General features: G+C 41.1%; 1 protein-coding gene across 2 annotated transcripts in view; it reads left to right on the top strand.

Moving 5' to 3' along the window:
• Positions 1-16,720, top strand: part of MYO7A (myosin VIIA) — a 144,974-nt gene that overhangs the window by 35,056 nt on the left and 93,198 nt on the right. For both annotated transcript variants that reach the window (XM_044668167.1, XM_044668168.1), the window contains exons 8-13: positions 68-144; positions 1,654-1,773; positions 5,979-6,121; positions 8,084-8,294; positions 10,223-10,358; positions 12,352-12,458. In XM_044668167.1, coding sequence (XP_044524102.1) covers positions 68-144; positions 1,654-1,773; positions 5,979-6,121; positions 8,084-8,294; positions 10,223-10,358; positions 12,352-12,458 — 794 coding nt within the window. The remainder of the gene's footprint in view (positions 1-67; positions 145-1,653; positions 1,774-5,978; positions 6,122-8,083; positions 8,295-10,222; positions 10,359-12,351; positions 12,459-16,720) is intronic.

A 16,720-nucleotide genomic window follows, 5' to 3' on the forward strand; every position in this document is an offset into this window, starting at 1 on the left:
TCTCCTCCTCCTTCTCCTCCTCCTCCTCTTCCTCAGGGACTGATTACCTGTCCTTGTGCCCCTACAGCCAGAACATTTGAAAACCTGGATGCCTGTGAAGTTCTCTTCTCTACTTCCTTAGCAACAACTGCAACTCTACTTGAGGTAAATCTAGAAACTGATGTTCCTCATGGGTTCCGGGGTGGGGAGGGCAGGGGAAATATTTCTGTTGCTTTTGAGGGAACATTGGGTTGAGGAAAAAACTGATAAAAGGGGCCAAAAAAGGAAGAAAGAAAGATGAAGGCTGCTTTGGGTTAGTGAAACCAGCAACCAGCAAGCAACGTCAGAAACCTTTTTTGAAACTAATTCAGGCGGGACAGCTAGATGGCTCTGTGGGTTGTGAGTCAGGCTTAGAGACAAGAGGTCCTGGGTTCAAATCTAGAATTAGATGCTCTCCCTAACTGTGTGACTCTGGGCAAGTCACTTAATCCCCATTGCCTAGGCCTTCACTCTTCAGCCATGGAGCCAATACATAGTATTGATCTTTAATAATCTGATTTAATTAATTTAATTTTTAGGGTTAAAAAAACAAGAAAAGAAATTTTTGAAAAGAAACTAATACAGCTCTAAGTTTACACTTGCCTGGCACGGATATGACTTAGTTAAGATAGAATATGAAAGCTAAGCCAAGAAGCTGCTAACATTCATAGGAAATGGTATCATGGAGAATTCATTTGGTTGGGGGTTTAGTTTTATGAGATAATGAATTCCCCATTGCTGGAGGTCTTAAAAGAGAGGTTGGATGGATACTTGTTGAGGATGTTGGAGGTATTCATGTCCATGTGAGCTGGGATAAATAGTCGCTGTGGTCCCTCCTGCCTACAAGAGTCTATTATTCTACTGCTTTAGTCTCAATTTTTTTTCTTAAATATTTAGTGCATCCTTGGACAAAGAACTTCTCTCAGGGCCTCCTCTGTAAGGAGGAAGAAACTGAACTAAATGATCTCTACTGGTCCTTCTACAGCTAAAAATTAATTAATTTTTCAAATTTTTTCCTTCTCTGTCTTAAAAGGACCCAACTCAAAGTGTTCCATCTTCAAGGGTACCAACATTCTGGTCCCTGCAAAGCTTGATGGCCTTTCTCCATCCTTACCTTTTTAAATTTCTCTGAAGTATCTTATTCTATTGATTCCTGGCTCTTCCCAAATAACCTGTTCCTAGGCTTTCATGACATGGCTCTCTCCTGGTTTCCCTTCTCCCTGTCTGACCATTCCTTCTCAGTCTTTGTCGAAGGATCATCAACCTTGTCCTATATCTTGTGTGTAGGTATATTCCAAGGTTCTGCCCTAAAACCCTCTTCTCTGATTATTTCTCTTGGTGGCCTAGTGGATAGAGAACTGGGCCAAGAGTCAGGAAGACCTGAATTCAAATCCAGTCTCAAATACTTTAATTTCCTCAACTATAAAATAAGGGATAATAACAGCACTTACTTCCCCAGGTTGCTGTGAAAATCAAATGGGATATTTGTAAAGTAGTCAGAACAGTGCCTGGCACATAGTAGGTGCTATATAAATGGTGGCAATTTCTTTCCAAGTATGAGATAGAGTAGGCACCTAATGAGGTCCCCCTAGATCTAAGATTCTGTGATTGTGAATTTTGACATCATGCTTCCAGGTCCATCCTCCAGATCTGATGAACTGCCTTACCAGCCGGACCATCATCACAAGGGGGGAGACTGTCTCTACCCCACTTAGCAAGGAGCAAGCTCTGGACGTCAGAGATGCTTTTGTCAAGGTAAGGTTTCAGAACAAGGGGGCAGGGAGATCTGGCCAGGAATGGTCCTGAGTTTTTCTTCATCAGGATGTTATTAGGAAAGGGACTTCTCTTGGTTTATTAATTAGACTAACTCAATGCTGAGTTCCTTAAAATATTATTCTAATATTAACCACCAAATAAAATGAATATTCTCTATGTAATATGAAAGACAATACATGAAACTATGAATGTTTTTCACATATACCTTGTTTTCTTTTAAGTAGACTATTTCAACATGCAACTTTCACAACTATCCAGCTTATCAGTGTTCCTTTCATCCTTCCATCTGTCATCTCTCCATTAAAAAAAATTCAGTAACTCTCTTTTCTTTCTTTTTCTTTCAAGGTTTCTTTTTACTTTGTGATTCTACAGAGGAGTCAGTAATTCTTCTCTAATTAATTGCTGATATTAGTGACAAAGGAGATAGAATATTGGGCACGGGGTCAGTAAGAGATGGGTTCAAATCCCATTTCTGACACCTACAAACTGTGTGACCTGGGCAAATCATTTCATGATTTTCCTACACCATAAGTCTTAGGATATAACCTTCCTCCCTCTTAACACATAACAACTTTCAGTGGCTACCAATTAGCTTTATGTATCCCACGATCAAGCATTAAGCTACCTTTGAAGAATAAATCTATTTTGTTCCCTCCTTAGGAAGGCCACTCCTTACCCTGGAGGCCCTCAGTGCACTAGCAGTACACTAGTAAATGTTTAACAACTGGCTCTCTAGGAAAATAAAAATATGCCCAGGATATACTTTAAAAAAACACACCTTATCTTCCATCTTAGAATCAGTGCTATAGGAAGGGGTGTCAGAGGTTGCCTACCTGATCAGGACTCTCCTATACAGTATCCTTCCAAAGTGCACCTGTTTGAACACTACCTGTGATGTGGTTTTCACCACTTGAAAGGCTGCCATTCCATTGTGGGACTGCTTAGGAAGTTCCTCCTGATTTTTAATGGAAATCTTCCTTTCTATAACTTCCCTTTATTGCACCTAGTTCTAGGATAGTTTGTACTTTACTTTTTTTAATCCTTACCTTCTGTCTTAAAATCTATATTAAATATTGTTTCCAAGGCAGAAGAGTGCTAAGGGCTAGGCAATTGGGCTTAAGTGACTTGCTCAAGGTCACACAGATGGGAAGTATCTGAGGTCAGACTTGATCCCAGGTCATCCCAACTCCAGGCCTGGATCTCAATCCACTGTGCCACCTACCTGCCCCTTGAGATTTACAAATAGCCTTTTTGAGAACCTAGAGTTACGTCCATGCCACAATGAGTCATTGGGTAGGAGGGAACTTGGGCCCATTTGGGTCAATGACCCTTCTAAATATGGTACCTACCTTTTTGATAGCAAGAAGTTTGAAGCAAAATGGGTGGCCCATCAATTAGGGGATAGAAGAACCAATTGTGGTATATGAAAATGATAGACTATTATAGTATCATAAACTATTTGGGAAAACTTATCCGAGGTGATACAGAGTTAAGTTAGAGAGCCAGGAGAAAGGTCTATTCAGTGAAAGTAAATGGAAGCAACACTTTAAAGAGAGCCCAACTTGAATTAATTGCAGTGACCAGTCTTGGTCCCAAAGAACAGATCATGAAATGCATGTCTCTCCTCTTAGTAGTTAGATGAGGAATAATGAGAGTAGAATGTTGTACACCACATGCTATCAGAAATCCATTCCATTCATTTTGCTTCTGAAGCTAAAGTCTAAATACTTTGGACGCACAAGGAGAAGAAGACAATACTCGTTGGAAAAGACTGATGTTGGGAAAGACTGAAGACAAAAAGAGAAAAGGATGGCAAAGGATGAGATAGATATTGTCATGGAAGCAACAGACATGAGCTTGGGCAGTCTTTGTGAGATAGTGGAAGAAGAATGGCCTGGCATGCTAGGGTCCATGGGGTCACAACATGTTGGATGCCTCTAAACCACTGAACAATAACTTGGGGTTTTTTACTTGTTTTTATTTGTTAGAGCGGAGAATTCATTGTGGCTATATCAGCAAATGATTGTGTTGGGGAAAACAAAAGATATCAATAAAACTGATTTTTTTTAAATGTGGTGCCTAGAATTGAATGGAATACAGAACTAAACAGGTAGTATGGCAGGTGAATAGAGTACCTGACTTTAAGTCAGGGAGACTTAGTTTCAAATCCCACCTCAGACACTTGGAAATTGTGTGACTCTAGGCAAAGTCGCTTAATTGCTCTGTGCCCCAGTTTTAGTATTAGTAAAATTAAAATAATAATAGAACTTGTTTTCTAGGATTGTTATAATGTTCAAATGAGATAGCGTATGTAGAGCACTTTGCAAACTTATAAGCATGATATAAATGTGAATTGTTGTTAATATTATTAAATACTGTAACCTAATTGCTCTTTGACGTCTGTGCCTTTTTCCATAGCATGGGGGATGAGGGGTGGGAAATATCTCTACCACCCATCACCAGGAGCAGCAATGGTAATTTACAGCAGAAGCTTATGGCAAGGGGAGATAGGTGCTCATAACCGATCTGAAAGGGGAGTTCAAGTACATTGCTACCAAGCCCCAAATCCTTGTGCAAAGGGGCTGAGATTTTGAAGTTCCTAGGCAGGGTCAGCACTGAATCTATTCTGTTAGAAATGAGACATTTTTATGCCAGCACCCTCGTAAGTATCTGAGCTCACATGGACCAGGTCTCATATTTTGGAAAGTTCTCTTTCTTTGGCTCATAAATTAATCTGGCAAAATTTCCAAAATAAAACTTCATGTTCTAGAATATCACAAATGTGTGTGGTCAGGTCCTACACAGACATACAGTATGGGTGTTGAGCATGAGACAACCTTAATTTCACCCATAAAGAAAAGGCATAAGATGCTAAGGATTCATGAGTCCATGAACAAATATAGAAACACAAAGCACTCAGATAGCCTCTTACCATTCCCCCTCCTTTGTCTTCTTTTCACTGGAAGGGAACTAACTTGAGATTGTTGTTGGGGTCACCCTCCATCATTCTAGTATCTGTTTCCTCCAGAGTCCTACACAGCCTCCCCAGGACTCATCAGTGCTACCTTGTAGTCTAGATACTCCTAAAAGATAAACATACTTGGGAACTCACTGCACCAAATAACCTCCTTCTAATGAGACTTGAAGTGTCTGCATAACTTCATGGCTTTGTTCTATAGGTAGGCCACCATGTAAGAACCACGTGGACTTTCCTTTTCTTCTCTAAGGAGCAGGGAAACGCTAGGAAATATTACCACTCTGGAGGGTCCAATGCCTAAACTCAAATTCAGGAACTTTTGAACTTGGAGTTACCCTCAAAGCCATCATTGCTAAGAAAATCTGTCTTCTTACTAGGATGCTAGTTGGATTCAATGCTTACACTTCCTAGGGACTTCAGAATCCTACCTCTGCTACACACGAGTTCATGATGCAGTAAGGATGCCCTTGGGCTCCACTTTCAGAGCACATACAAGTATGTATCTCCTCCTGCCATGTGCTTCTGCTATAGGTTGCCATTGCTGCTTCAGGTGATGGGTAAGAGAGAGACACAGCCCTACTACCCATCTCCTTTGCTGTACTCTGGAAGACCTAGTCCTCCAGAGTTAAGAACCACAAGCAACAGCAGCTGACATTTTGTAAAACTCTTCCCTTCCATCCTAGAACTAATACTGAGTATTGGTTCCAAGGCAGAAGAGCAGTAGATGCTAGGCAATGGGGGTTAAGTGACTTGCCCAGGGTCACCCAGCTAGGAAATGTCTGAATTCAGATTTGAACCCAGGACCTCCCATCTTCAGGCCTGACTCTCAATCCCTGGGCCGCCCCCCCCTCCCCCCAGCAGCTGGCTTCTATAGACGAATAGAAGTTTTAATTCAGTCTGTTAATCACTGAGTTTACTGGGTCTTATCAGCTTGATTGGGGGATTTTTCCATTTGTTCAGGGACTAACAATGGAACTCACCCTATATTTTCATTAACTTTACTGGAGAACTTAATTTGCTCAAGAATTCACCTGATGAACTCTTACATTATTCTTACTTTTATGTGGTCTGGCCAAGGAAGAAAATCGTTAGACTCCCTCTTCTCCAGACATGAGGCTTCTATAGGGTATGTGTAAATAGAAGGTGCTAGAGAAGACAAACTTGGACCCAAGGATCCCAAGAGTTAAATGTCCTGCTTGTTTTTCAGGGAATTTACGGGCGGCTCTTTGTATGGATCGTGGACAAGATCAATGCTGCAATTTATCGACCTCCGACACAAGGGGTCAAAAATACACGAAGATCTATTGGTCTTTTGGACATCTTTGGCTTTGAAAACTTTACCGTGAACAGGTACAGCATGAGACACAGTCCTTTCCTTTAAAATGACTTAGAGTCTAGTGGGTAGTTGGTTGATCAGAGTTCATATGCTGTAAGAGATTTGGCGATCAAGATAGTATTTCACCAAAGGAGGGGCCTATAAAGTTGTCCCTTTTACTCCCATATTTCTGAATGCCTTCCTGCTCTGTGGCCAACTCTTTATAGCAGCGGTTGCCAAACTTTTTTGGCCTACCGCCCCCTTTCCAGAAAAAATATTACTTAGCCCCCTGGAAATTAATTTATTTTTAATTTTAATAGCAATTCATAGGACAGATAAATGCACCTGTGGCCATCACCGCCTTCCTGGATCGCTGCAGCACCCACCAGGGGGCGGTGGCGCCCACTTTGAGAATCACTGCTTTATAGGTTTCAGCTCATAAGGCTAGCCCTGAAGAAGCTGTACATGTACATGCACTTAGGAAAAGCTGCCAATAATTAGACAACATGTTGCTTTCCAATTTAATGAAAAAAATGATCATAGAATGAGATTTTGACCTTGTAGTCAGTTAACGTACACTTATTAAGTGCCTGCTATGTGTTATGCACTAGGGATACGAAGATGGGCAAAAGATAGTCCTTACTTTCAAGGAGTCACAGTTTGAATGACTAAAATTCTTAGGCAGATAACTGAGATTGAATATCAGCAGGCTTTCCCCCTCCACTCTGCATTAAAAAAAAAAACAACCCTACAAGTAGAATACTATCAAAACAATTTTATTTCATTATTTCCCCATGATTTCATTATTTCAAATAAGCATTTAGAGCCCAGTGCTAGGTTTGGGGAGGGAAGGGGAGGATGGGAAGGATGCAAAGTTTAGATCAGATACATTCTTAGCCCTCCATGACCTCAGAGTTTGGCAGGGAAATAAGACACATCATATAGATAGCTATTACATGCAATGTCATGTGATTCCTCCATTAAATTCTTTCTATCCTTAGTGTATAATTCTCACCTTCCTCTACTCTCTGCAATCTGACCAAATTGACCTTCTTGCTTTTCTTCAATCTTGTGCCCCATCTCCCACCTCCTGTCCTCGCCCCATGCAAAAACTGTTTTGGCTTTTGTCTTTGTATCCCCCAGACGTAGCATAATGCCTGGCCCATAGTAAATACTTAATTAAAGGTTTCTGGTTAATTAAAGCTAAGGATACAGAGATAAAATATAACTAAATAATATAAAACATTATTAAATAAAATAATATTAATACAATCAGAAATTAGTTAATTAAATAAGAAATAAAATAAAATTAATAGTCCCTGCTCTCAGGTAACCTATGTTATGAATACATTATAAGAGTACAAAACACATTTGATCTTGACAATTGCTCTGAAAAATAGGCAGGAGAGGGATGGCATATTCACTTCAATTTAACAATGATTTATTAAGCCCCATTCTGTTTAAAGCACTATGTTGCTCTAGGGATGGGATGGCGGTGGAGTGGAATATACTTTAATAAGACATGGAACACTCTATCAGGAGTCAGGAGACCTGAAGTCTAGCTCTGCTGCTAACTCCCAATGTGGTCATGAGTAAATCACCTCACTTACCTGGGGCTCAGTTTTCTTTCCCTGTCAAATGAAAGGACTAGACCAGCAGTTAGTCTCTAAGGGCTCCTCTAGCTCTAAAATGAAGGACTTCAGACTTGGGGGAAAGGATTTGCTGAATGAATGACAGAATAAAGAAGAGATACCAAGACTTCCAAGTTCCAGCCCTATGCTCTTTCTGATACACTTTGATGCCCTTTGTAGGGAATAAAACTCAATAATGGAATGACAGGACCTTGGTCTCTTGACTTTCATCTTAGGCGCCTCCCATCCCTACCCAGTAAGAGCCTCCATTCCTGGGAGGAGAGACCTTGCAATCTTGTCCTGTCCCTCTTGCCCCACTGCCTCCTTCTCTCTAATTACTTTCTTCCTTTCTTTCCTGGTCCACAGTTTTGAGCAGCTCTGCATCAACTTTGCCAACGAGAACCTGCAACAGTTCTTTGTTCGGCATGTCTTCAAGCTGGAACAGGAAGAATACAATCTGGAGGACATTGACTGGCTACATATTGAGTTCACCGACAACCAGGAAGCCTTGGACATGATTGCCAATAAGCCTATGAACATCATTTCCCTTATCGATGAGGAGAGTAAATTCCCTAAGGTACATGTGCATGAGTGTGCATGTATATATGTTTAGGGGCTGAGTATAGAACATTCTTTCTTTGCATAAGTCCCATCACACCTCAGGACAGCTGACTAATCATTAAGTGTTAAAATTGTAGGAGCCCTTAGATTAGAGAACTTTAAAATAAAGAACATATAGGAGGACCTTAGCAGACAGTGGCAGTATCAGGGAAGATGAGAGGCCTAGAGATCATCCATCTATCTCACTGGAGAGAAACAGAACTGGTGACTCTCATCTCATCAAGCCTATCCAAGCTATATGAGTAGTTAAGCAGCCTGGATGGGTTCTAAGTGGCCAGAGCCAAGAGAAGGGCTGATAGGGGAAAAACAAGAGGGGAAAACAAAAGACCCACTAAAAAGGCATAGGAGACCTCTAAAGGTACCTGGATCACACTCTGAGAATCACTGTTTTAAACTACAAAATAGGAAGGAAGGAAGGAAAGAAGGAAGGAAGGAAGGAAGGAAGGAAGGGATGAAAAGGAAAAGAAAGGAAGTGATTCCTGCCCTCAAGGAGCTTACAATCTAATAGGAGAAAATAATAAACAACAGGAACCTGAAAAGGGGTAGGGGCACCAGAGGCCACACCATTCTAGGCATTATGTTTACAGAGTCAAAACCAAGTAGATCAGCTGATGGGAAATGAAGTTAGCTGGAACATTTTGGGGTCTCTATAAAGGGAGGTCCTAAGAGGAGTTTGTTGGCTTGCTCTTCAGCTCTCCAATTAGAGGAAAGGGGAAACTGAGGGTGCTGAGGAGGTGTTGGGTATCAAAGCCAAATCAAACGCCATGATGATGAGATTTCAGGTCAGGAAAGACATGATGTTTCTAGAGTCAGAACCAAGCAGAACAGCTGAAGGGAGAGGATATAGCTCGTAGGCAAACATCTGATTTCAAAGGCTTCCTCTTTAGAAAACTGCCAGTGGGAACAAACCCCTCCCAGAGCTTTAGTTTTCTTCTCTGTAAAATTATGGAATTGGACTAGATGACTAATAAGTTCCCTTCCAACTCTAAAACCTTTAATATGAAATCTCAAGTTACTTGTGGGCATAGAGACCATATTAGGAATGTGTGTAGGGAGCAAGGCATAAAAGCATATAAAGGGCCTTTAAGATAGTAACAATAAAAGCTAGCATTTATATAGCACTTTATGATGTTTCCTTGGATGAAGATTCAGTGAAGGAGACTGAGGAGTGGTCAGATAGGTAAGAAGAGAACCAGGAGAGAGTGGGATCCCAAAAACCTAGAGAGAAGATGTTCAACAGTGTCAGAGGCTGCAGAGAGGTCAAGGAAAATGAAGATTGAGAAAAGGCCATTGGATTTGTCAACTAAGAGTTCAATTGTACATTTGGAAAGAGAGTTTTGGTGAAATGATGAGGTTGGAAGCCATATTTGTACAGGGTTAAGAAGAGAGTGAGAGAGAAGGAGGTCCTGGGTCCAAATCTGGCCTCAGACATTTCCCAGCTGTGTGATCCTGGGCAAGTCCCTTAACTCCCATTGCCCAACCTTTACCATTCTTCTGCCTTGGAACCAATACATACTATTGATTTTACGATGGATGGTAAAGGTTTTTTTTTTTAAAGAAGAGATTAAGAGGAAAAGTGGAGGAAATTATCATAGATGTTATTCTCAAGGAAAAGACAGAAGATACATAGGATGATAGCAGGAATGGAAGGGAGAGTCTATTAACTGTCACTGCTGATTAGTCTAGCCCTCTAATTTTTAAAATGAATTAACAGATTTTTAGAGCTGAGTAAACTGGGTCATGAGAAGAGGTTGTCTCAGATTTCACTAGTCATAAATGGGTGAGTTGGTATTGAAATCGGGGTGCTGGTGATGGTGTAGGAGAGGTGGTCTCAAGGAAGAAAGGAGTGGGCCTGGTTCATCAGTTGAGACCTGATCTCTGCAGGGGACGGACACAACCATGTTGCATAAACTCAACTCTCAGCACAAGCTCAACACCAACTACATCCCCCCAAAGAACAACCATGAGACCCAGTTTGGAATCAATCATTTTGCTGGAATTGTCTACTATGAGACACAAGGTACCTGCTTCTGGGCCCGTGGGACTTAAAGAAACTTCCTGCTGCTTTGGGGAGGGTCTATTCTATTTGGTAGTGAGCCAGAGGGGGATTGAAAACCTGCTTGTGAACAACAGGTGGAGGGAGGTAGCAGGTGCTTTCTGCCTTCTCCCATCCTTGGAACTCATTAAACAAGAAAAAAGGAGAGCCTGGGATGCCCCTGGGAACAAGAAGTGCCCTGGAAATTGTATGCTTACCTTCCCTTCCTCCTGTCTCCTGAGGGGTCATTGGCCACCCCATAGAATCATGGAATCTCAGAGGTGGAAGAGACCTCAGAAGCATGGAGTCCAACATTTGAAGACTTTCTTTGGTGGGAGCTCATCACCTCTTGAAATAGTTCATTCTGTCTTTGGATAGCTCAAATTGTTAGGAAATTTTTCCTTCTAGTGAGGCGAAGTTTGCCTCTCTATAATTTAAGATCATCACATCTAGAGCTAGAAGAGATCTAACTTTTTTTTAAATAATCTAATCCAATCCCATCATTTTGGCATTTGCTGATTTCTGAGATGTAAATGCTTACGCTGAAAATGTAACAATCAGCTCTCCGGAGCCAGTTCAAAGTGGCTCAAATTCACTTTGAATGGACTCTACCTTCCCGTAGCAGAATTGGAACAAATTATATATATACTATGAAATAGTATACATAATACATATACAATATATACATAAATATAGATATAGAAATATACAGATATACACTTATACATACATGTGGGTACTTCATATATATGTGGAGCACATACATTCACACACATATAGGTACTCCTCACATATGTATAGTTATATTGATTATATATTAATATATTACACATTAATCAGTAAATAATTAAATAATTAATTTATATATATACATTAATATATTATATATCCATAAATATATAACACCATACACAATTCACTCATACACACAGATATTCCATATATTTACATTTATATACATTTTAAATTTTTATATATGCACAAATATATAAAAATATTTTTATATATACTCTTATGGGAAATTACTAAATTATTATTTAGGAGACAGCAGGCAGGGTTGAAGGATTCTAAATAATAATTTAGTAATCTTCCTCACAACAATACACAGATATATAAAATATTTTTTATATATACACAGATATACACTCTGTGTGTGTATGTGTGTGTGTGTGTGTGTGTGTGTATGGGTATATATCTATATCTATTTGGGGGCAGCTAGGTGGCTTAGTGGATAGAGTGCTGGGCTTGGAATTAGGAAGATTCATCTTCATGAGTTCAAATTCAGCCTTAGACACTTATTAGCTTTGTGATCCTAGGCAAGTCACTCAGCCCTGTTTGCCTCAGTTTCCTCATCTATAAAATGAGCTAGAAAAGGACATGGCCAACTCAATCCTTATCTTTGCCAAGAAAACCCCAAATGGGGTCACAAAGAATCAGATGCTACTAAAATTGACTAAACAGCAACAACATATCTATAGGTAGTACCTATTTGGGTGTAACAGTGTGCGTGTGTATACGTATGTGTATGCAGAGAAACAGAGACCAAAACAAAGACCAAAAGAGAGGCCAGAGCTATATGGTACAGTGGAAGGAGTGCTAAATTTAGAAATAGAGGCCTGGGGATCAAATCTTGACTTCCACTTACTACTCAGATAATCTCAGGCAAATCACTTCCAGTTTATGGGCCTCAATCTCTGCATCTATAAAATGCCTTCACCTCCTCACCACCACTACCAAGCACTGCCACCATGATGAAATTGCCAACAATTCCCGGTAGGACGGTGGGCAAAACACCTTCTCCTCCTTTGGTCTCTGAGGGTGAGGGCTTGTCCTAGTCAACCTCTAAGGCCCCTTCTACCTCTAAAAAGTCAAACCTCCCACGCCCCTGTCCCACCAACCCTACTGTATTTTATTTTGATGGAGCGGGAGTAGTTCTTAGGGATGAGAGGTTTCCTGTGACTTTTTCTCACTTCTACAGGTTTCCTGGAGAAAAACAGAGATACTCTCCATGGTGACATAATACAGCTGGTCCATTCCTCAAGGAACAAGTTTGTCAAGCAGATCTTCCAGGCCGACGTTGCCATGGTAACAGGTGTCTGGGGAGAGGGGCCCCTGGCTGGCTATCTGCCAGCCTACCCCCTTCCTGCCCTGGGCTTGGGGGAGGGTGCTATTAGAAGAGGGATGGAGGTTTGGAGGAAGAGGGCATATGGGGGCATTAGCTAGAGCCCAGCTTTCTAAGAAAAGAATATTACTCCCTGTTAGAATAATTAGCTCATTAAACTAATGATAACCCAGTCAACCTCTGGCTAGGTTCATAGAAGACTGAGAACTGAGCCTGGGTGTAAGCTTGAGTCACAGAATACCAGAGCTAGAGGTGACCTCAGAACAATAGAACGTAGATTGTTATGGCTGGAAGAGACCTTGAAAAATAAAAGAACTAGAAGTCCTTCGAACATAGAATGGTGGAGCTGGAAGGGACATTAGAACACAGAATGTCAGAGTTGGAGAGGGCCATAAGATATACAGAGTTTGAGCTGGAAGAGAAATGTTGGAAAGTTTTCCAAAATTGAGCTCTCTTCCTTAGAGGTGTTTACCCTTTCCTAAGTTGGTGAGAGTAGGATGTGCAAAAATATTCTTGGAATCTCTCCATGGTTTGGGGCCTTATTCCTTGCCTTTCACACTGTGGACTTTTCCTCTCCTGTTTCTTTGTTTTTTGTTTTTTTGTTTAGAAGAAATATATCCTAGTTCTAGGGAGACTCAGTATGACTGGGGAGAAAGGGGTTAGGGAGCAGGAAGGATACGATTGATAAAACTGGTGCCAGGAGATATTGGCTGCAACAGGCACAAATAGGCTGATAAGAATTTCCATTGGCATGGCCCTTCCTTCCTCCATGATGTCATCAATATAGTAGAGTGTTTGGTTTTTTAAAACTTTGTTTTTGCCTTTATTTCCCTCAATTGTGAGCCCCTTTTTCAGGGCTCTTTATAAAGGATGAATGCGAAAAGATGGATGCAAGAATGTACCAGTAAATGTTTAACAAACTGCTCTATGAAAATGTATAACATCCTTTTAATTTAAACTGTATTATTAACATCTTCTTCATCACTTTCTTAAGTCTAGATATCAACAACATAATATACCAAACCCTGATTTGTAGTGTTTTCTGATTTCAAAATGTAATTGCTCTCACTGAGAATTGCACATTTGGCTCTTGGGAACTAGTAGGAGCTGGCATGAGCACACCTATGGGTGGATGGATGGATAGATGGAATAGAGATTGAAAGGGGGATGAATAGACAAATAAATATTTGGAATACAGAGGAACAGATAGACATAGTGTTGGAGTGATACATAGATAGATGGCTATAGAGAGTGATATGGCAGGATGTCTGTCCCTGAAGCTAAGGGGGACATAGAAAATGCCTTTCTATAAAACAGTTGAGAAAGTCCCAAAATCAGGGTATAGATGGATGGGAGGGAGTATTGAAGGACTTAAAGGGGGGAATCAGGTGACTGAAGGAGGTGACAGATCAGAGAGGGAATAGTAGTTCTATGTTTTTTCTTAGCAACTTTAATTCTGCTTTCTCACATTTGAGGTAGAACATCTGTTCCAGTACAAATCCTTGCCTTCTTCCTCCTTCCTGTATATTCACAATCCCCCTCTCCCTTCCATTTCTCCTCTCCAATCTCCTCTCCTCCTTTCTTTTCTTCCCTCTTCCTCCTCTAACAATTCAATAAACATTAGTGCTACATACTAGGCATGCTAGTATATATTTTTGGATACATATTTGGATCTAGAGATCCAAAGCTAAAACAGTTTTGGATTTTAGACTGGAGACAAAGTAGAGCCATCGAAAATTTTCAAATAAAGTAAGAGTGGTATGAACAAATCTTTGTTTTGATAATATTAGCCTGGCAGCTATGAGGAGGCAGGATTGGAAAAAGGAGAGACCTGAGACAGAGACACAAACTGAGGTAACAGCAATGTGTAACTGAGAGGGGATTGAGGGCATGGACCAAGGTAGAGGCTGAGTGGGAAGGAGATAGATGGGATAGAGTTTGTGGAGGAAAAATTAATAAGACTTGGCAACTGATTGGATATGATGGTGGAGGCTGAGGCCTGTTGAGGACAAGAGAAGGAAGAGTCAAAGATAACTCCAAAGATGGTGGTGCCCTTAACAGGAACAAAGAAGTTTGGAGAAGGTATGGATGATATATGAAGTTAGAGAAACCTACATGTAAATATGTCCAGATGAAAATGGCCAGAGGGCAATTGAGAATATAGTTCTGGAATCCAGGAGAGAGGTTAGGGCTACAAATAAAGATCAACAAGTTAGTTAAGAGTTAGGGTGGTATAGGTGGATAGAATGCTGGGCTTGGAGTCAAGAAGACTTAGGTTCAAATCCAGATTCAGACTACTTGTGTGACTCTGGGTAAGTCACTTAACTGTATTTGCCTCAATTTCCTCATCTGTAAAATGAGCTGAAGAAGGAAATGGCAAACCACTCCAGTACTGTGGCCCAAAAAAGGCTCTTGAAGAGTCAGACCTGACTGAAAATAACTAAATAACAACAAGGGGTTAATTACTTTCATAGAGATAAAAGTGCCCATAGAAGGTGATGGATTCACTATTGTAGAAAAAGTGATAAGGACCTTAACTAGAGTGATGGCTATAGAGGTGGAAAGGGGGCTCAGACAGAAATCCAATTTGGATTGGATTAGATTTTAGAGGAAGAATCACATCTTGTCAATTGATTGGGTGTGGAGAGTTAGAGAGAGGAAAGAGTCAGAGACAGCTCTGATGTTCTGGGGGAGGGAGGCATTAGCAGAAATAGGGAAGTGAATAGAATGGTACATTTAAGAGAAAAGATAATGTGTTCAGATTTGAGTGAGCAGAATTTGAAATAAGAACAGGATATCCTCTTTCCTTTCTTTTCTCTTTTCCCCCACCTCCCTTATTCCCTCTTTCACTTTCCCTCCTTGCTTTATTTCCTATTTTGTCTTTCCTCCTTCCCTTCCTCCTTTCTTTTTCTCTCCTTCTCTCCTTTCATCTCTTTCCCTCCTTCTGTTCATTTGCTCTCTTCTTCCCTCCCTTCCCTCTCCTTTCCCCCTTCTCTTTCCTTTCCCCTCATCCTTACTTCTTTCTTCCTTCCCTCATGCTTAGAGCCCTAACCTGGGCTCAGTTAAGGGGGTTTTGTAAATTGAGTGCAAGAAGAGGGCAATTATTCTTGTACCCCTTTCTCTCTCCTTGAGTCCTGCAGGGAAGTGCCAGCCACCTTGCCCTCGGCCTCCCATCCTGCCCCCATTCTCATTATGATCAGCTTTCTCAGTCCTGGGAAAGGGCCAGAACACCATCTCAGAACTCTGTCTTGCCTGTAAAACTTCCTCTTTTCATTTTTTGTTGTGGTATTTTTTTTTCCTTTTCTATCCCCCACCCTCTCTCTGTCTTCTCTCTTGCCCCCGCCCCTCCCTTGTTGCTCCCATAGTTTCTCTGTGGCTATGCATCCGGTTCTTTTGGCCAGTCAGCAGCCTCCTCAGCAAAGGTAAAAACCCCATTGTTAGCAGTGCTAAGACCATCCCCCAAAGCCCATGCTCTGGGCTCTGGTTGGACTCCTGGGTTTGCTGTTGGGGATTTGGAAGGGGTGGGGGCTTTGGAGTTGGGGAAGGGGCGTGCCTTTGAGTGCCATGAGCTTGCTGGTTGCTGTGCGGGTAACAATCAAGTAGAGGATGTGGGAAAAGGCAAGTTTCATAGAAGAGATGGAGAATGGAGGGCTTTATAACCAAAGGGCAGCCTAAGTTAATTCAATACTCTTAGCAATCACAGAGGAGCAGGGGTGTGGTGGATTGAGGACAGCTAGCCTTAGAGTCAGGAAGACCTACATTTAAATCCTAATGCCTTGCCAACTCTGGGATCCTGGGGAACACTCTAAGACCCACAGGTGAGTTGATGATCTGCATTCATGGAAGGAGTTTCCACACCAGAAATTCCCCCACAGTGATGAAATTACAGATCTGGTCCAAAATGTAAAGAGTAGCAACACGTGTCTAGAGTATTTTTAAGGTTTGCAAAGTGCTTTACTCATACCACCTCCCCTGTGAAATAGGTAGTACAGTTATTTTTATTCCCACTTCACAGATAAGAAAACTGAAGTTCACAAAGAAGGAGTGACTTGCCCAAGGTCATACAGTTATTACATGGCAGAGTCAGGATTCAAATCGAGTTGTACTGACTCCAAAGCCAGTGTTTCTTACCAAGCTAGAAGAAATCTTCGAAATCCTTCATTTTAGTACTCTAAAACTTTTCTCTAGCACTTTAATATGGTTTCCTAAAATAGCCATGGGACAC

This window comes from Gracilinanus agilis, chromosome 3 (assembly GCF_016433145.1).
Source record: "Gracilinanus agilis isolate LMUSP501 chromosome 3, AgileGrace, whole genome shotgun sequence".
Taxonomy (NCBI): domain Eukaryota; kingdom Metazoa; phylum Chordata; class Mammalia; order Didelphimorphia; family Didelphidae; genus Gracilinanus; species Gracilinanus agilis.